This window comes from Bombina bombina, chromosome 7, assembly GCF_027579735.1.
Source record: "Bombina bombina isolate aBomBom1 chromosome 7, aBomBom1.pri, whole genome shotgun sequence".
Taxonomy (NCBI): domain Eukaryota; kingdom Metazoa; phylum Chordata; class Amphibia; order Anura; family Bombinatoridae; genus Bombina; species Bombina bombina.
The window spans coordinates 356,373,668-356,395,550 of record NC_069505.1 but is presented as its reverse complement, the minus strand read 5'-3'; the positions used below and the strand labels follow the sequence as shown (position 1 = coordinate 356,395,550).

The window sequence follows — 21,883 nt, the reverse complement described above, 5'->3', positions numbered from 1 at the left end:
GTAACTCTGTTTCGGGTCAGTTTTGACCAATAGGTCACGTAGATTTGTCCCTCTTCTATATACCACCATTGGTGCAACATGCTTAGAAAAGGTAAGTTTTGGATCTGATGAAATAATTGACCAGTGCCTTCTCAGAATTTTACCTGTGTTGGTGGTATTGGGGGTGAACGTGGTAACCACAATGTCTTTTATCAGATGATGTTACTTGTTTGTTGATTAACTCATCTTGTGTAAGTCCATGAACAGTCTCCAATACTGTGTCCAGAGTCTGTGTTTTATATCCCCGCTGTAGGAAGTTTTCTTTAACTGGGAGACCAGTTTTTAACCCTTTATACCCTTTGACGGAACCCGGATACCCCAACTGGGTATCTCCGCTAAAAGATCCTGCTTACTCCCCGGAACCTGTAGCTGTATAGCTGGAAAGTGATTATAGCAAGTAGCCCACCCTAATAACCAGACAAGACCAAAACCAGTATTAAGGTGAAAAACGAACAGCCTTTATTAGAAAAAACACAGTTTATATACACAATTGCCATCTGATAAGAGCCTTATCTGATCAAGAGATCACCTCCCCTCCAGACAGGCTGGTGCCTCCATAGCAGGCACAGGCACATAGAGATCCCACAATAGCTAGGTCATAGTTTCAGGGTGATCCAGAGGGAGCGGCGGCTATTCCAGGGTACCATTGGAGTGCGACGGGTCGCCAGATGTCACAGTCCAGAAAGCAACATGATCCATTGCTGGGGACTGGAGCGGCAGCCTGGCAAACATTACTCAGAAACACTGTAAGATGGGGAGGGGTGTCAAGAACCCCCGGGTCCTGAGTGAGCTCCCTCTTGATAATCATCCCAACCCCAGGAAGGGGCCAAGCGGGGTAGCGATCAGCTCTTTCAGGGCAAAGTTCAATCATTGTAACAACAAAAAAGGAACTGGTGGGAAACAAAGTGGCTGTGCTCCCCCCCCTTATAGTCTGGCAGAGCCGGCTAGATACTAACGTGTTGGCTTGGGGCTGTCCGATGATGTGTATGGCACATGGATATTCACATAATGCCAAGTCCAAATATCCCACAAGGTGTCTGGTATATAAAACTCCATAGGTCTCTAGGTGTCCCTCTGCCCTTCTAGTCCCAGAGCACGATAGGTTGTCACATTTCTCCCCCTACCAACTGAGACTAACGGGTCCGACCTTTCTCCCCAGCAGCCAAAACATTTCCCGGGAGATGAGATAGCCGATCTCTATCCCTAGCAGCAGAGCCAGTTCTAGGGAAAGTAGGTAGCCGACCTCTCTCCACAGCGGCAGAGCGATTCCCAAAGAGAGGAGGTAGCCGACCTCTCTCCCCAGCAGCAGAGACAGTTTCAGGGAAAGGAGGTAGCCTACCTCTCGCCCAAGCAGCTTAGCATGTTCCAGGGAGAGGAGGTCAGCATCCTCACCCCCCAGTGGCAGTCAATGAAAATGGAGAGTTTGGGTCCGTTCGACTAACAAGTCCATGCCAGTGGGAGAAATGTAATGGAAGCCTCCATTACTTTTGCATTTGGAGAGGAACGCAAGCCAGCCTCCTCCCCACTGACTATGGACCCTGGAACTTGAGAGGATTCTGTGTTTTGGGAGGCGGGTGCCCTGGGGACATGTGGAGGGCTTTTGTCCTGTATTCGGGTTTACCCCATTTCCCCGAGTTCCCAGAGACTCTGGGAGATAGAGGGCCCTGTTGCCGAGTTGGGGTTCCTGTGGTCCAGGAGGAGGCTGAGGTGGTCACCTATTATCCTCCTAGCAGAAGAGCTAGCAGCAGGGCAAAGCACCACTGGCCTTTGCCCACCCCTATTATGTATCCCAGAGCCAGAGAGGGACAACCCTGGAATAGCAGCTGTGGTCCATCCAGCAGTGGAGCTGGCAACCGGGCAGGTGGATGCTGATCACTGCCCTTTCCCAGTCTAGGAGGATTTTCCAGTGGGGGTGATTAAGACTACAGCCTCCACCTGTGAACCCCGGGAATGCTGGGCAGTCCACCCAAGTCCCCAGCTACCCTGCCTTCTCCCCAGTGGCTTACCGGTTTCAGAGAGAAGGGGCAATCAGCCACTCTCTCCAGCGGCAGATACCTTTCATGGGAGAGTCAGACATCCACTGACCCTTGCAGACAAACCCTTATCCAAACCATCCTGAAGAAACTTTAAAATTCTAGGAATTCTAAAAGAATGCCAAGAGAATTTATGAGAACACCACCATGAAATGTAAGTCTTCCAAACTCTATAATAAATCTTTCTAGAGACAGATTAACGAGCTTGTAACATAGTATTAATCACTGAGTCAGAGAAACTTAGCACTAAGCGTTCAATTTCCATACCTTCAAATTTAATGATTTGAGATCCTGATGGAAAAACGGACCTTGAGACAGTAGGTTTGGCCTTAATGGAAGTGGCCAAGGCTGGCAACTGGACATTCGAACCAGATCCGCATAACAAAACCTGTGTGGCCATGCTAGAGCCACCAGCAACACAAATGATTGTTCCATAATGATTTTGGAGATCACTCTTGGAAGGAGAACTAGAGGCGGGAAAATGTAAGCAGGATGATAACACCAAGGAAGTGTCAGCGCATTCACTGCTTCCACCTGAACATTCCTGGACCTGGACAGGTATCTGGGAAGTTTCTTGTTTAGATGAGAGGCCATGAGATCTATCTCTGGAAGACCCCACATCTGAACAATCTGAGAAAACACATCTGGATGGAGAGACCACTCCCCTGGATGTAAAGTCTGACGGCTGAGATAATCCGCCTCCCAATTGTCTACACCTGGAATTTGCACCGCAGAGATTAGACAGGACTGCAGGGTACAGAGTGAAAACGGAGCCGTCACGCAACCAAGATACAAGAGTATATGTATTTCAATACATAGGAGATGTATCTACAAATAAGATAGACAAAATAATCTAGCAGAAGCTAGTGAGGATAAATGTGAATTAGCAGACACAAATTACTGAGAGAATTATGTAATGAAATGTTATAGTGTTAGAAGGACAGATGAAATTATCCCAAAATGAATTAGTAGAGATATGGTAGATTAGTAATGGTTAGAGATGCATGAGAAATATGGCAATACAGGGGTGCAAGCTAATCCAGGGTTAAATAATATAAGAATTACAATTGAACCCAAATCCAGAGTTGTTGCTGGAGATACTTTTCAGATATACAGCACTTAAGCAGTTAAATTATGCAGACACAATGATATGTTAGGGTTTGCTGATAGACATTGCATTTGCGAGCTTAGATTAGTAGTAATGAAAAACAGTCACTGAATTAAGTTCACAGCAAGTGTTAATAATGCAAGCATCAGTTCAAGGAGAGTATGCAGTAGAGAAAACAGTTAAAGCTTATCCGGCAGTATCGTGTTAATAAAAGTCAATGAAATAGCAGTAATTAGTTTTCAGAATTGAGAGACACTGATATCCCAAGCAATAAGTAAATATACAGACCAAATCCTGTTCGTTGGTTAGAAGGCAAAGTGAGAGCCTGATGGAAGCGATACTGCTTACTGAGATACTGTTTGCTGGAGGGACACAGCGTGGTACACGCGCTGCAGAGACGCTGAGATGCTGGGTGTGACGTCACAGGCACCCGGTGTAACAGGCAGGGAAACTGAGAGCTGATCCTTTGGTTCCTATGGTACCGTAAGAGGCAGGGAAGGCAGACCAGCTCAAAGTATCAGATGTGTAAGGAACACTGACAAGCTTTCACAGCAGCAATAAGGTAAACCCCTCAGATAGAGGAATGGGCTAGGTTTCTTCAGAGACAAGTCACATAGAGTAACAATTCAAAATTACCAAGCAAAGTGCATAGAGAGGAGGGGCCTTAAATAGGGGAAGAGGAGTCAGAATTAAAGGGACAGGTTTGCAATAATGAATACCCTGACAGTTAGAGACAGAGTCATGGACACTGAATCTATCTGGAAGCTTAAAAAGGTGACCCTTGTCTGAGGAATCAAGAAACTTTTTGGTAAATTGATCCTCCAACCATGTTTACGAAGAAACAACACTAGGTGATTCGTGTGAGAATCTGCAGAACGTAAAGACTGAGCTAGTACCAAGATATCGTCCAAATAAGGAAACACTGCAATACCCTGTTCTCTGATTACAGAGAGTGGGGCACCTAGAACCTTTGAAAAGATTCTTGGAGTTGTTGCTAGGCCAAATGGAAGAGCAACAAATTGGTAATGCTTGTCTAGAAAAGAGAATCTCAGAAACTGATAATGTTCTGGATGAATCGGAATATGAAGGTATGCATCCTTGCAAGTCTATTGTGTACATATAATGTCCTCGCTGAACAAAAGGCAGAATAGTCCTTATAGTCACCTTCTTGAAAGTTGGTAGTCTTACATAACGATTCAAAATTTTCAGATCCAGAACTGGTCTGAATAAATTTTCCTTCTTTGGGACAATGAATAGATTTGAATAAAACCCCAAACCTTGTTCCTGAAAAGGAACTCACATGATTACCCCTGAAGACTCCAGGTCTGAAACACACTTTTACTGGATTTTCTGGGATACGTGTGAGAAAAAATCTTCTCACAGGAGGTCTTACTCTGAATCCTATTCGATACCCTTGAGAGACAATGCTCTGAATCCATTGATTTTGGACAGAATTTATCCAAATATCCTTGAAAAACCTTAATCTGCTCCCTACCGGCTGAGCTGGAATGAGGGCCGCACCTTCATGCGGACTTAGGGGCTGACTTTGGTTTCTTAAATGGCTTGGATTTATTCCAATTTGAGGAAGGCTTCCAATTGGAAACAGATTCCTTGGGGGAAGGATTGAGTTTTTGTTCCTTATTTTGACGAAAGGAACGAAACGGTTAGAAGCCTTAGATTTGCCCTTAGGTTTTTATCCTGAGGCAGAAAAACTCCATTTCCCCCAGTGACAGTTGAAATAATAGAATTCAACTGAGAACCAAATAAATTATTACCTTGGAAAGAAAGAGATAGTAATCTAGATTTAGATGTCATATCAGCATTCCAAGATTTAAGCCACATAGCTCTTCTAGCTAATATAGCTAAAGACATGGATCTAACATCAATTTTGATAATATCAAAAATGGCATCACAAATAAAATGATTAGCATATTGCAGTAAGCGAATAATGCTAGATATGTCAGAATCCAATTCTTTTTGAGCTAAATTCTCCAACTAGAAAGTTGATGCAGCCGCAACATCAGCCAAAGAAATTGCAGGTCTGAGAAGATGAATTGAATATAAACAGGCCTTCCTTAGATAAGATTCAAGCTTCCTATCTAAAGGATCCTTAAAGGAAGTACTATCTTCCATAGGAATAGTGGTACGTTTAGCAAGAGTAGAAATAGCCCCATCAACTTTTGGGATTTTTTCCCAAAACTCTATAGAATTTGCTGGTAAAGGATACAATTTTTTAAACCTTGAAGAAGGAATAAAAGAAGTACCTGGCTTATTACATTCCTTAGAAATTATATCAGAAATAGCCTCAGGAATAGGAAAAACCCCTGGAGAAACCACAGGAGGTTTAAAAACAGCATTTAAACTTTTATTAGACTGAACGTCAAGAGGACTGGTTACCTCAATATCCAAAGTAATTAACACTTCTTTTAATAAAGAATGCATATATTCTATTTTAAATAAATAAGTAGATTTGTCAATGTCTGAAGAATGATCTTCTTTATCAGATAGATCCTCATCAGAAGAGGATAAATTATTATGTTGTTGGTCATTTGAAATTTCATCAACTGAATGAGAAGTTTTAAAAGACCTTTTACGTTTATTAGAAGGTGGAAATGCAGACAAAGCCTTCTGGATAGAATCAGAAACAAATTCTTTAAAATTCCTAGGTATATCATGTACATAAGAAGTTGAAGGAACTTCAACTGGCAATGTACTATTACTGATGGACACACTATCTGCATGTAAAAGTTTATCATGACAAATATTACGAATGACATTCGGCGAAATAATTTCCACAATCTTACAACAAATGCACTTAGCTTTGGTAGAACCGATGTCAGGCAGCAATGTTCCAGCAGAAACTTCTGAGGCAGGATCAGATTGAGACATCTTGCAAAATGTAAAAGTAAAAACAACATATAAAGCAAAATTATCAATTTCCTTATATGAAAGTTTCAGGAATGGGAGCCCTCTGATAAAGAAAAAGGCAAGAGGCAAACATCAATGGGGTATTGAAATAATGAAAAAGTTTGGCAGCAAGTATGACGCACAACCTAACTGAAAACTTTTTTGGCGCCAATAATAGCCGGAAATGACACACTCGCATCACTAATGACGCAACCGTGTGTAAGGCTTCGGCGTCAACTATGACGCCGGAAATGACGCACCAAAGAATGACGCGCCAAGAATGACGCAATAAAGTTTAGCATTTGACGCACCCGCGGGCCTAATACCGCCCGTAATTTACAATTTGACAAGTAGTCAATTGAAAAAAAGACTAAACCCCAGGTAAGAAAAAAAATTCTTAAAAAAATGTTTATATTCCCCAAATATGAAACTGACAGTCTGCAGAAGGAAATACATGAACCTGACTCATGGCAAATATAAGTACAAGACATATATTTAGAAATTTATATAAATGTATAAAGTGCCAAACCATAGCTGAGGTGTCTTAAGTAATAAAAAACATACTTACCAAAAGACACCCATCCACATATAGCAGATAGCCAAACCAGTACTGAAACAGTTATCAGTAGAGGTAATGGTAAATTGAGAGTATATCGTCGATCTGAAAAGGGAGGTAGGAGATGAATCTACGACCGATAGCAGAGAACCTATGAAATAGACCCCGTTAGGGAAATCATCATATTCAATAAGTGATACTCCCTTCACGTCCCTCTGACATTCAATGTACTCTGAGAGGAATCGGGCTTCAACAATGCTGAGAAGCGCATATCAACGTAGAAATCTTAGCACAAACTTACTTCACCACCTCCATAGAAGGCAAAGTTTGTAAAACTGAATTGTGGGTGTGGTGAGGGGTGTATTTATAGGCATTTTGAGGTTTGGGAAACTTTGCCCCTCCTGGTAGGATTGTATATCCCATACATCACTAGCTCATGGACTCTTGCCAGTTACATGAAAGAAAGATGCAATGCTCATACTAACGTCTTACATTCAGAATAAACAGCTTTGCAGACTGGGAAAGGCTAGGGGGCGGGTTTGAGAAAAATCTCTGAGAGACAGTCAACAAGCAATGTCCTGCTACTTTGCAGTGCTACTGCATTTTTGCTCACTTCAAACAGCACTTTGCTCTGGATGCACTTTAAGGAAAACTTACACAATGTAGCCAGAGCATAGCTCTGTTTAAAGATAACAGCCTAATGTGGAGCAGCACTACAAAGTTCAACTGCTAACTGTTCCTGCTTGTGTCCTGTTCTTTCTGCAGACATGCTGCATTTTCTGCGATGACATCTCAGATCACTGTATGTTCTGCCTTGGGGATCTAGGGTAATCAACAGATCTCCCTCTTGAATCTGTAGCTCCTTTAACAGTCTGATAAGGTCACCAGAATCCAGCAGGAATTATCGTATGTTCCTTACAATTGGTTGTAATACTACATCAATATATTGGGCTACTGGTTGCAGGAGGGAATGCATAGCTGTTGCTATCGAATGTCTTGTCCTAGTGGTTTTTCAACAGTTTTGTGAATTTTGGGAATAGTGTATAAAATTGGGATTCTAGGATGTAATGCAAATTTTTTAAATCTGTTCTGTAATGAATCCCTGTTCAAACTCAAGAAGTATGAGATCATCCAACTTTTTTTTAAAAGGGAAAAATTGGTTCAAAAGTAAATTTTCTGTATGTGTTTGAGTCCGCTAGATGTTGAAAGTATGTCATTTCTATAGTCTTGATAGTCCAAAAGGACTATCGTCCCGCCCTTAACCGCTGGTCTGATGACAATAGAACAGTCAGACTGCAAGGATTTAATAGCTTCTTGCTCAAGGGAAATTTATACACTAGATTTTTTTTGTAGATAATCCATTTTAGAAGCAGACTGTTGTCTAACTTCTTCAGCTTGCTCCTGATTGTGTAAAGGGTCTTTTCATATGCGGGGGGGAGGGATGAGTGTCTTGCTGTCAAGCCCCTTTCACTGGATGTCCCAGACTAACCTTTTAAACAGTGCTAAACTGAAAATGTTCTTTGATTTTTATTTTTGTTTTAAATTTATGTAAATCCAAGTTTAAGATCAAGCCCTGAAATACTATTACTAGGGACAAATGATAGTCCTTTGTTTTGGCAATTGTATTTTGGATACAGACAATTGATGTGAACTCAAATTAATGAATATGTCATTTATCTGCCGCGAAGTGGGAATCTGCACATCATATTTCGCCCTCCTGATGTGTGGTCTATTGTTCCTCCCCCTCTGGATTTCGTGGTAATCCCTAAAAAATTACCAGGGTTAGAATGGCCTCTGTGTGAGCAAGGATATGTGCGTGTAGAGGAGGATAGTGTAGGAGAAGGGGTTAGGCTGGTAAAAGGGTTTGTTAAGTCCCTATCCATATCTGAAGATTCTGCCCCACTTGTGTCAATTGTATCAAATTGAATCTTATGTATTCATTGCTTCCTTCTGAACTGTCCTTCCTGTGTGTTTGTAAGCCATTTATACACCTTGCCTTGTACATATTCACTATTAATTGTATTAAGTTTCTTATTCCTAAATATGACTAGATCACTCTTATATTTGTCCACCTGTTGGCTTAATTTTGTAAGCCAATTTTCATGGGTGACACTTATCAGGAGTATTCTTATGGGGCTCTTCAAATGTCTGAACCTCTATTTTGACCTTCACTAGTAGTGTGGTCACCTCTTCAATCACAAGTAGAATTAAATCTAAAGAATACCTATTAACAATATTACACCGCTTTCTTCTAAATTTAGGATTATCTCTACCTATGGTGTGTATATTACGTACCCTAATCCCTCTGGGTATATGGCTAATACGATAATACTCGGAGAGGTAGCTGCCATGTAAGGATAGTGTTCTCCCCAGAACCTTTTTTAATGGGTGCACACCCAGCTAAATTTTTATGCGATATTAAGCTAAAATGAACTAATATTAAAAATGTTCAATAATTATTGCACAGATTAATTTTATGTTAAAACTATGCAATTAATTTGTGCCTTGAATAGATGGAATTTTTATAACGTTTTGCAAAGTATTACACCCAGCTACTTCATAATGTCACCCAGCTTGCAATATTGTCTATGGAGAACACTTACAAACCAAATCTAATCAATTGTGTTGTTTTTATCCTTTAACACTGATAGTGGTAATAAATGTTAATAGGGGTCTCACCAGTTGTTCTCTGTATCGCGACTGTCTCATATTCTCATGATGATGCAGCTCACATCCTGTTTGCTCCGATACAAAGAACAATTGTTATTGTATGCACAATGCAACCGGAAGTGACATAATCAACACTTCCGTCTTTTACGATACAGTGGAACGCATGTTTGTGTTCCGTCACACACAGTTTGGCGCCACATGGGGATGACAGGTATGATTTGTTTGATTGATCACACTTTAAAATGTGTTGTTTGGTACTTTATAAAATTGTTCTGAAGAAGGGGATATAGTTTTCCCCGAAATGTCAATGAAGATTTGACACCGTTTTTTTGTCTAAAATTCCTGCACGTGCATCTTTTCAGTTAAATATTAATTTCATGTTTGCACCTAGGTATTTGATCTGTTTTTCAGACTTTTTATTTATATATATATATATATATATATATATATATATATATATATATATATATATATATATACTGTTTGTATGTGTGTGTGTGTGTGTGTATCTATCTATCTATCTATCTATCTATCTATCTATCTATATATATATATATATATATATATATATATATATATATTTGTAATCAAAATTATTGAACCCCCATTGAATAAAGATTTGTTGTCAAAATTGACAGACTTTCAGCTGTTTGCAATGAAGAAATCAAAACAAAAGCAATATAAATAGCTCAACACAACAAATACTTCAAGTGGTTTCCCCAAATTCAGCTCAAAATGCTACTCTTAATGAATTCTGCAGTCTCAAAATTATTCAACCCCCTGAATAGAATCCCTTACAAGAGCAAAAATATGCAAAACAGGTGTTGTCTAAAGCAGCGCTTCTTAAACTGTGGGTCACGTAACCCTAATGTGGGGGCCGCAAAAAATTTGCCTCCTGATTCCATATTTACGATCGCACATGTGCTATTAAAATGCGCGAAAAGGGATTGCGAGTGACAAAAATTTAAGAAGCCCTGGTCTAAAGCACACCTGTTGCAACTAATCAAGGGCTAGAACACATGAAATACCTGAAATGGCTAGGGTTTTTTTGAATGTCACAATTGACTGCATGAAGAAATATGGCTAATTCAAAAGAATGGTCTAAAAAGATATGAGAAGAGATAATTGCCCTTCACAAACAAGGAACAGGATACAAAAAGATAGTAAAGGCACTGAATGTTCCTAGAGACACCGTTGGAAGCATAGTTCACAAGTTCAAAGTTAAAGGAACAGTGGTTATACTACCTGGATGGGGCAGAAAAAGGAAGCTATCAACGGCTGCAACCAGATTTCTGAGAAGGCAGGTTGAGAAAAACCCTTGAATGACTGCAAAGACCTGCAGCAACACTTTGTGGCAACAGGCACTGAGGTTTCAGTTTGCACAGTAAGGCACGTACTTAACGCAGAAGGTTTTCATGCTAGAACTCCAAGAAGTATACCACTACTGACCTAAAACCACAAGAAAAGTTGACTCCAATATGCTCAAAATCATATAAGTAAGCCACAGAAGTTTTGGGATTCTGTTCTGAGGAGCGATGAAACAAAACTGGAAGTTTTTGGCCCGATGGATCAGTGGTATATTTGGAGGATGAAGAATGAAGCATAACACTCTGCCTACAGTTAAGCATGGTGGTGGTTCGGTGATGCTCTGGTGCTGCTTTGCATCCTCCGGCACTAGAAACCTGCAGCGTGTGTAAGCCAACATGGATTTATTGAAGTAATAGGAAATCCTATGAGAAAACGTCTTGCCGTTTGTAAGGAGGCTGAAGCTTGGGCGTCATTGGACCTTCCAACAGGACAATGATCCCAAGCATACCTCAAATTCCATCAAGGCTTGGTTGCAGAAGAAGTCCTGGAAGATTCTACAGTGTCATCACAGTCACCTGACTTAAACCCCATAGAAAATCTCTGGTGGGATTTGAAGAAGGCGGTTGCAGCATGCAAACCCAAGCTTATTACTGAACTAGAGGCCATTGCTCATGAGGAATGGGCTAAGAATCCTCAGGAACACTGCCAGAAGCTGGTGTCTAGCTATGCATCTCGTTTGCAGCAGGTCATAACAGCAAAAATGTTCTCTACTAAGTACTAAAGAGGCTTGCTATGAAGGGGTTGAATAATTTTGATACTGCAGAATTCAGTAAAAGTTGCATTTTTAGTTGAATTTGGAGAAAATGCTTGAAGCATTCGTTGTGTTGAGCTATTTCAATTGCATTGTTTGACTTGTTTATTGCAAACAGCTGAAAGTCTGTCAATTTTGACAATAAACCTGATTTGCCATGGGGGTTGAATAATTTTGATTACAACTGTATGTATATACAGTATGTCTATGTATGTGTGTATATAATATGTTATATATATGTGTATATATATATATATATTATTAGGTCTGTGCTATTTATCGTAGATGCGGTTTTAAACTGCGATTAACCGCCGCTATTTAAAAACCGCGAGAGTCCGCGTTTTTTGAAAAAAAATGATTGTCACATGACGTTTGCAGCGTAAACCCAATAACATGCCGCACATGATCAATAATCATTTGGCTCCCCACTGTGGCGCTGCTATAGTGACTGCATGCATGGAACTGACTATCTTAGCGCAGGTAGGTGCATCTGATTGCAAGTGGCAACTCAGCAGAGACAGGATTAGAATTCTGCGCTTTGGGTCCTCCTGTTTGTTAGTGCAAGAGAAACTATGTGAGTACCCCGTATACTAGCTAAGCTATCACACTAGCACGCAGCACAGACTCCTAATAAAAGTTCAGAAGGCAGCTACTGATCAGTTTTAGCACTGGGTCTTTGGGGACTTGACCAGGCATGATTTAGTGCTGCCTGACTGCTTTGGGAGGATGGGACGAGGGAGCGCAGTGAAAAGAAGCTTGTCGATCTAGGTAAGGCCACATGTTGTCTATCTGTGTGCGTTTAGCAGCAGGAGCTTCAGCACTAATTCAGCTTGTTTGTTTTGACAAATTTATAGCAGCTCTCCCCCCCCCCTGCTCCTTATATGGGCTTAGGTGAATGACATTTAACCCATTGAGGTCTTGTAATCTGTGAGTCTCATCCGTGGGAATTAGAAAGCACATAATAGCAGTTTTGTTTTCCTCAGACTTTAGTACTTACAGGTCAGTAATGATGTGCTTACATACTTCATATATGTATACTTCCTATTTGCAGGAACATTTTTACAATGCCTGAAACCAAATAAGCCCCATCTAAATGAAAGTTTTGAGATACTGCTTAGTTGTCGCTTCTGTATTAAACGAATGTGTATGTTATGCATAGTAGTACTTGAAAGTGCATACTTTGTATGTATGTTGTGTATCTACATGTATGTGCATGCTGTGAAATGTGTCTGGTGTATGTTGTGTTGTGTGTATGCATATATAATGCATGTATATGTATGCTATGTAGTGTGTATGTTGTGTGTCTGCATCTATGTGATGCTGTGTGCTGTGTATGTTGTGTGTCTGCATGTATGTGGTGTATGTTGTGTGTCTGCATGTATGTGTATATGGTGTGTGTATGTTTAGAGTCTGCATGTAAGTGAACACTGTGTAGTATATGTAATGTTGAGTGTCTGCACGTATAAATGTATGCTTTGTAGTAGGTGTTGCTGTGTGTGTGTCTGCGCTTATTTATTTGTATGCTCTGCAGTGTGTGTTTGTATGATGTGCGTTGCTCTGTAGTTGAGACTGTGTATATGTGTGTATGCTGCGTACTGTGTGTGAGTATTTTAATATATATATATATATATATATATATATATATATATATATATATATATATATATTTATATTTATGGCACAGGATGTTCTTTATATGTAGATGATATGTTTTTTTTATTTAGAATTTAATGTACAGTATATGACATCAGTCTCATGGTTTTTAAGCCATTCCCTATCCCTGCTCCTGCCCACCACATATCACACTTTTGCCCTCGGGGGAGGGGGGGATATCCCTCTTTTGAATTTGGAAATGTTGGGAGGCATGGTATTGTAAAAAAATTTTTAAGTGCCACTGCCCTTTTTTTTTTTTTTTATAAACTTCTGTGACGCATAACATATTTGATTCCATTGCATTCCTACTGTTTAGTTGTAACCACAGCACAGGCAGCTAATTTGATTTTAACTATTTTGTGGTTTGTATATTTATGCTTCTAGAGTGTATTGGCCATTGAGAAACATGTACATTAAGATTCTGTAGTGTTAAATACATTTTTAACTGAAAAATTAAGTCATTTTTACTAAAATCGCAAGTTGAATTGCAAACTGCATTTTTTTGAGTAGAAAACCGCAATTTTTTTTCCCCAAAACCGTACAGCCCTAATATATATATTGTGTTTGTTTAGATGTTTACATTTGTTCTTTTTCATTACTGTTTGACATGCACATTTTCCAAAATGTTTTATTCTCATTTCCCTTATTTTAGGCTCGAAATGCAGAAAAGGCCATGTAAGTATATGTTTATCTATTGATGTCACTTTACACACTTTTTTCATGCTGTTTTCATTTTAATAGTAATTTTCACTTTGTGACAGACGTTACCAGCAAGATATCCACAATAAAATGGTCATGCAGTTCACACTCATAGTAAAAGAATTACATGTATGAAATGATACATAATACTTTGAAGGGATTAAAGAAGCAACATTTTTTACAAAATGATATCACTTTTGTGAAAGAACACTATTTAAACATGTTTATATGAACATAAAGTGAGCATATCTGGGCCCTAAGTCCTGTTTATTCCCTTGCTTTATTGGTGGATAACGACATGTCTCACAACATTATAGATTTTTTTCCCATTTTACAAAGAACAAAAAACTATAATACATTTTAAAATGCCATGGTTTAGCGACCAAAAAAACATCAAATAATTTTGTGTCCTATTAAATACATAGTTAGCAAAGTACCCTAATGCACAAATAATTTGCTCTTACAAATTGGAGCATTATATTTTGGATTAGAATGTTTCTTTAAATTTCCTTTTTCTTTCCTATGGCAGAGAGAGTCCACAACTTTAATCCAATTACTAGTGGGATATTTAACTCCTGGCCAGCAGGAGGAGGCAAAGAGCGCCCCAGCAGAGCTGTTAAGTGTCACTTCCCTTACCCATATCCCCCAGTCATTATCTTTTCCTTTACCACGGGAGGATGGGGAAGAAGGTGTCTGAAGATATGTAATCCTTTAATGGGTAATTTTTCCAGCAATCAAGGATTTGGGTCAAGCTGTGTCCATGTCAATCTCTTTTGTAAGAGTAATGGTGGCTTTAAGCAGTTAGAAGGCGGGGAGGTGGTCTTTGCTTTACTTCTAACACCATTGCTACCCCTTTGTAGAAAACCAGGGTTGGTTACTTTTTTCTGTTTCTACAGGTCCCTGACAGAGAGTGGAGTGTCTGTCACACCTTAGTAACTGTTTTTCCTCCCTGCATCTGGATCCACAGGTAAGTGCCTTTGCCTTCTAGGTACTGAAGGACAGCACTTTAAGAGGTTAAATACTAAATTGGATCTTTATTGAGACAAATCTTATCCTTTTTTTATTGAGGGCAAATAAAATTGGGCAGCTTTGCAGGCACTTATGTATGTGTAACGTTAGAGACTTTAGGGGTTAATAAGTTTACCCTTATTTTGAGAGATAGGGTCCCTCATGAGACTGGCTAAAGGGTTTATTTTTCCTCTTTTTATTTGAAGTCATTGGATAGAAGTTTTACTTTTTCCTTTTCCCTTTCTGGTTGAGACCGCTAGAAACATGTGCTTTTTAATCTGTGGCGCAGTTTCTTTTTTACTAGCCCGCTCACGTAACTCTCCGCTCTTCCGTGTTCATATGTAAAGTGAAGCTTTGTTAGTCAGTGAGCCTAGTCTGTTGCGGCTATTTGTTTGACGATTGGACCGTCTGGGAAGAGGACAGGATCTCTGATTACTGCTGGAGAATCTCCTCAATTACTAGTGGCAACTTCTAGTCCCGGTACGGTAGGGCGCCTCAGTCAGACTGAGGTTTAGAATTGTTAGCAGGTTATTTATTCACTAGACATCTGATAAACTTTTTAATCCAAAATCTTTTTATTGATATATTTCCAGAATAGATAACAAATTTTGCAAAAACAAAAGAAGTAACAAGACAAGTTAGTCAATGATGTTTACAGAGAACATATTTGAAGTACCTGGAAAGTACTAATTGGAAAAAGAAAAAGAAAATAATAAAAGTAGAGAGGAAGAAAAGAAACAACAACAAAAGAGTGCCTATCAGGCCTGGATATTGCTTCAGCTATGTCATTATCACAGAAGTGCCAAGATATGTCACACAAAGACAGAATTTAATGAAGTGTCAGCGTCTCCACGTCCAGTGAGAGTTAAGTAAGGGTGAAAATTGGGTGGAAAGAGTTAGCGTCGAACTCAAACTGGGTTAATATAATGGTCCCACATATCTTTGGCAGTAATGAACACGTCTCTGGAGTCCAGTCTAAAAAATCTATATTCCTCTAATTCTAGGAAGTCAGTCACCCTATTTCTCCACATGACTAGGTCTGGGGGTTCTTGTGATTTCCAGTTTTTGGCGATCAAAGATTTAGCGCTGTTTGAAAAAATACGGAAAAGGATGTTATGGGCTTTGGGAAGGGAGTTTAATGTATTTGTTAAGGAGGAATACCAGCGGGTCAAAAGGGAGTAGCATCTGAAAGATTATCTCTATCTCTGCGATTATGGATCTCCAGAACTGGTTCACACTGTTGCACCACCACCACATATGGCCCATGCCACTTCCCACATGGCCACAACGCCAGCAGCGGTTCCCTGATGAGGGGTAAAATTTATGTAAGCGTCGAGGGGTAAGGTATCAGTTATGGAGAATTTTATAGTTCAACTCTAGTACTCCCGCCGAAACGGATGATGATTTGGTGTTAGTGAAAATGGATCTGGCTGTCTGGGGTAGGATGGTGACTCCAAGTTCCCTCTCCCAGGACTCGAGAGAGCGGGGAAGGAAACCCGGGGGGGGGTTGGGTTAGGATTGAGTAGATTTTAGATAAGGTGTGGCCAAGAGGGGTGGCAGAGGACAGTAGTTTCTCTAGATTTGTCATTGGTCTCACCATATTAAGGTATTGTTTATGGGATGAAATGTAATGGCAGACTCTTCTATAGTTATACCAGCTCTGGGCTCAAGTATACCCTAGCTCAATCAGTTTTTCATGTGTATGTATATTTTCATTGTCAACCAAGTGGTGTAAAGAGACATCGGGGGAGAGTTTTGGGTCAGAATGATACACTCCTAGGTCTTTCAAGGAAAATTCAGTATTGTAAATGAGAGAGGTAAGCGGGGATGGGACTGAGGAAATGTAGGGGTTGCTTCTATTAACTATGCCCCATTGAGTCAGGGTCTCCTGAGTGATCAGATTTTTAATATCTTTAGTCAGCCCCTCCCCGCGGGGAGACCAGCTAACGGAATGAAGGTCTAAGTCTCTATTGAGTTGTTCCTCAAGGTAGACCCACCTCTTCTGATCCTTATGGGTCCTCTTTGGATAAAGATAGATTGTCTATAAAGATCCAAGTTTGGAACCCCCAAACCTCCATGGATACGGGGGGTCAACATAGTCTTGTTATTGATTCTGGCAGGACCGCCCTTCCATATATAAGAATGGAATAGTCTTTGAATATTGGGGAGGAATCGGGGGGGAGGGGTATAGGGAGGGCTTGCAGGAGGTATAAGAGTCTGGGAAAAGCCGTCATTTTTATTGAATTTATTCTACCAATCCAAGAGAGATGCCTTGAGTGCCATGAGGAGAGCTCTCTCTCCAGGGGGATCTTGGCAGGGATATAATTTAGCTTGAACAATAAGTCAAAGTCGTCTGATAAGTGTGTGCCTAGGTACTTAAGGGAATATCTACATTGGCGAAAGGGACAGGTGAGCTCAATCTGTCGGGAAAGGTTGGGTGTCATGGAGACCCCAAGGAATTCTGATTTTGAGTGATTAATGAGGAAGTTCGACAATTTGTTAAAAAGGGCCAGCTCTTCTAAAAGGGGAGGGATTGATCTAACTGGATTGGCAAGGGAGAATAAAATGTCATCTGCAAACAGGGACAATTTATAGGTCTGATCCTCTATCCGGATTCCCTCAACCTCTGGGTTTTGCTAATTCTGGTGGTGAAAGTCTCCAGCAGACATACAAACAACAAGGGGGATAGGGGACACCCCTGTCTGGTACCGTTCGTAATCTGGAAGGGCGGGGAAAGAATGCCATTTAGGGAGATGCGGGCATTGGGGCAATTATAGAGGGCAAAGATCCTATGTAGCATAGAATCTCCTAGGCCCATAGTCTGAAGGGTAGCTCTGAGGAAGGACCACCTAACCCGATTGAAGGCCTTCTCCGCGTTGGTGGAAAGCCAGACTGCGGGAAGGCCCTGCTCTTTAGCGTGGCACATAAGATGGAGATTGCGAACCGTATTGTCCCTCGCCTCTCTGTGGGGGATAAACCCAACTTGATCCTGGTGGATTAGAAGGGGGAGAATTTGATTGAGTCTAATGGAAATCATTTTGGCAAATATTTTAATGTCAGCGTTTAGTAGGGAGATTGGTCTGTAATTGGGGATAAGGTCAGGGGACTTATTTGGCTTCGGGATTACGGTGATATGGGCTTGTAAGGATTGCGGGGGAAATATTTATTATTATCAATGTCAGAGAAGTGGACTAGTAAGGGGGGAGCCAGGATGTCAATAAATTTAGAGTAATAGGCGTGGCCGAAACCATCTGGCCCCGGGGCTTTGCCTGAGGGGAAAGATAGGATGGCCGTTTGGAGCTCTTTTAGTGAAAAGGGTGATTCCAAGTTAGATCTCTGTTCGGCAGTCAGGGAAGGGAGTTGGAGTGAGGCTAAGTAGAGTGAGATGTCAGAAGGCGAGGGAGGGGTAGAGGTTCTATCTAGGTTGTATAGGTCCTCATAGTAAGTCTTAAAGCTATTGGCTATGTCTTGAGAAGTGAACCGGGTCTTGCCCCCAGTGTCTTTAATTGATGTAATATAGTTTTTAGAGGCTTTACTACGTAGGAGTCTTGCTAGCAGTCTCCCCTGTTTATTACCCCCTTCATAGAATCGTCTCCTAAGGAAGAGAGCTCTGCGTTTGGCCTTGAGTCCCGAAATAAGGGCCAGTTGGCTTTGTTTATGTTGTATCTGTTCGAGCAGTGAGTGGGCCTTGGGGTGTCTCTTATGGATATCCTGCAATTTATCTAATTCTTCTAGTAGGTTTTTGAGAACTATTGAGTTTTCTCTATCCCTAGCCGCTTTTATCGCTATGAAGTCTCCTCTCACTACACATTTGTGAGCCTCCCATATCGAGAGTGGGGACATGTTAGGGGTGGAGTTTATGGAGAAGTAAGATTCGAGGTTGCCCTGAATCTGAATTTTGATCAGGGGGTCGGATAGAAGTGATTCATCCAGTCTCCAGGTATGTTCTCTTCTAGGAGAAGTAGGCCAATTAACCAAGCAGCTAATCATGGCGTGGTCAGACCAAGTTATGGGCATAATTTCAGTAGACTGAACTAAAGCTAAGCTGGTAACATCTATCATGAGATAGTCAATACGAGAGTATAGTTGGTGTGGGTAAGAGTAGAATGTGTAATCTTTAACAAGTGGGTGAAAAATCCTCCAAGTGTCGTGTAGGTTTAATTTGGATATGTGTGACTTTACTAATTTTAGAGTCTTCTGTGGTATCGCGGAACTCCCTGAGGAGCAATCTAAGGTGGGATCGAGTTCTAAATTGAAATCTCCCCCCATGATCAGGGCCCCCCTGGCCATTTCTGATACAGTGTTACAGGACTGAGCATAAAACTGGACATGATTTGAGTTGGGGGCGTAAATATTAGCTATGGTAATGACTTTATTAAAAAGTCTGCCAGTAATTACAATGTCTGCCTTCCCTATCTTTAAAAATGTTGGTAAGGTGGAAGGGGGTTTGTTTCCGTATGAGAATACCTACACCATTGTGTTTTGAGGAATGCGAGGATAGATAAACCTGACCGAATCTTCTCAAGGACTGGAGGGGCTCCCTACCCTTCTTAAAATGAGTCTCCTGAAGTAGGACAATATCACATTTAAGTTTCTGGTAGTCTCTTAAAGTCCTGCTTCTCTTTTGGGGAACATTTAGCCCTTTGACATTATGAGATAGAATTTTTAAGGACCCAGATTTGTCAGCCATGGATAAGGGGGGAGTGTATAATTACCCCTGAGAAAGCCTGGGTAGCCTGGCTATAGACATACAGTAAATATTTAAGCTCAGGTTGAAAGGGAGGGGGACCAAATAAGACAGGTGATGACCGTGGAGACGCGACAATCAGGTGGGAGGCCATAATGTAAGGATGACTGTCTCTATACATAAGAATACCATAGGTAAAGGCAGTGAAGCAAATGATGGAATTGAAATACACAGTAATAATACATTCAACAATGTGTGAAACAATACACTTGAACATGAACATAATAAAAAGCATAAAAATAAAACAGTAACCAAAATAAGATCCTCTATACAAACAAGGGATGCGTGAGAGAGTCTTTAAATGCATCAACTGGGGGGAAGAATGATGCGGGATGCTAGTAAGGCATGCTTCTAGTTGAAAAGTATGTATTTGGCATAAACTGGAGGGCCAAATCGGGTTTTGTTCAGATAGCTGGGCGGTAGGGAGAAACTTGAAAAATAAACAACATATATATGAGTCATTAACATACCACTGGATCAGCGGAACATACATCAAACTCTAATCCTGCCGGATAGATGGAGAAGTAGCAGATTTTAGGCCGTGCAGTGTAGAGTGAATCAGAAGGAGATTTATGCCCCGTACAATTTTCATAACCGGATCAGGAGTGAAATATGATTCAGAAGGCGGGCCGGTCTTGCGCCTCTTGGAGGCAACTTTTGACCAGAGGGGTCTCTGTTCTTTTGGAGAGCCATCTTCCATCCGATCTGTCCGAGATGGGATATCTATAGCCCTGTCCGGGGGTGGGTCAAAGGAGAGATTGAGCTTCTTGGAAATGTCCTCTAAGTCAGAGTAACTTTTGTAAATAATTTGGGCCCCATTGTGGGAAATAATAAGGCTGAAAGGAAAGCCCCACCTGTATCGTATACTGTTCTCTTGTAAGGTTTTGGTTATAAAGTGAACTTCTCTCCTGCGCTGTATAGTCTGAGGGCATAGGTCTTGGAATATCTGTATGTTGTGGCTTCTGAATTGGATAGACCGCCTCATTCTTGCGGCCTGACAGATGTCTTCTTTGGTGGTATATTTTAAAAATCTAAGGATAACATCCCGAGGAGAGGCTGGGGGTCTAGCAGGTGGTCGTAGAGCCCTGTGAATTTGTTCAATGTCCTCATTTTGTAGGGTCGGGGCCTGAGGTAAGAGAGAGTGGAACAATTCAGTTGCGTAGGCTTTAAGTTGGTCTTGAGAGATTTCTTCTGGGATACCCCTCAGGCGCAGGTTATTCCTTCTCCCTCTATTCTCAAGGTCTTCAATTTTATCTGACAAATTCTGAATCATAGAGTCATGTATGTTGAGTTGGTGGGTGTTAGTGCTGACTACATTATTGAGGTGATCTTGACCCGCTTCAAGAAATTCCATTCTGGAACCTAGTTCGTTTAGGTCTTTCTTCAAATCCTTGATTTCCTCTTTTATGAGTTTTTTAAGCGACTCAATATCAGATTTGGATGGGAGACCAGCAATCTGAGACTGTATGGATTGTAATGGGTCCTGCATGGTAGGGGCTGTGGCTTTAATAGGAGTAGCCTCCTGGGAGAGGTCAGAGTCTGGGTTAGCAGGTTCTTGTAATTGAAAAAATGCAGAGACTGAAGGCACAATCAATGAGGGCTTGTTCTGTTTGTCTGATTTATGTCCCTTTTTACTCGCCATATTGAGGCAAATGAAATAGGTGGAGGAAAAGTGCCTAAAAACAATGAAGCCCCTTTAGTTTAGTGCACAAAAGTAATGTCAAAGTCCCAAACACAATCCAAGCTGTAAGGAAGAGCTGCTGCTGTAATATGGTTAATGAGAGTGGCACCACTTTCAGGCAGATCACATACTTTGGCCCCAAATTATACCGGAGCAAAAATGTAAGCGTTATGGGTGCAAATGGGGCTCTGTATTAATTTATGGAGAGCCCAAAAACTTCAGCCCACCCCCACTGAAGTACCGGATCCGCTGAAAAGGTTTGCTGGCTGGTGGGTTAAAAGACCGGTACACAGTATAGGCCCCGGGGTGGATAGAGTGCCCTGTATTGTGGAGGTTAATAAAAGGGTGGCAGGCAGATCTGTCCCCGTGAGCCCCCCTTCACTCCTTAGCTTAATTGATGTAAGGTTAGGACTATACCTGCGGAGCCCACGTGGCGGGCAGAGAGGCAGCCCGTTCTTCTCCTTTCAGCAGCTCCGGACGACCCTCTCAATTTTGAAACCCCTCACTTAATAGGGGTTGCTCTGTAGCCCCGCTCCAGACCGGTCGCAGTGGTGTAGTGAGACTGGGATGTGTGGGTAAGGCCTTCGGCAAGATGGCGGCCGTCACCTCCGCTGCAGCAAAGCACTCCGTGTGAGATGGGGAATCCGGCTCCGGTAGTAGCTG

At 41.2% G+C, this 21,883-nt stretch overlaps 1 protein-coding gene across 2 annotated transcripts in view; it reads left to right on the top strand.

Moving 5' to 3' along the window:
- The window catches only part of ISY1 (ISY1 splicing factor homolog), a 743,196-nt gene that overhangs the window by 79,733 nt on the left and 641,580 nt on the right, over positions 1–21,883 (top strand). For both annotated transcript variants that reach the window (XM_053721042.1, XM_053721043.1), the window contains exon 2: positions 13,738–13,760. In XM_053721042.1, the coding sequence (XP_053577017.1) occupies positions 13,738–13,760 (23 nt within the window). The remainder of the gene's footprint in view (positions 1–13,737; positions 13,761–21,883) is intronic.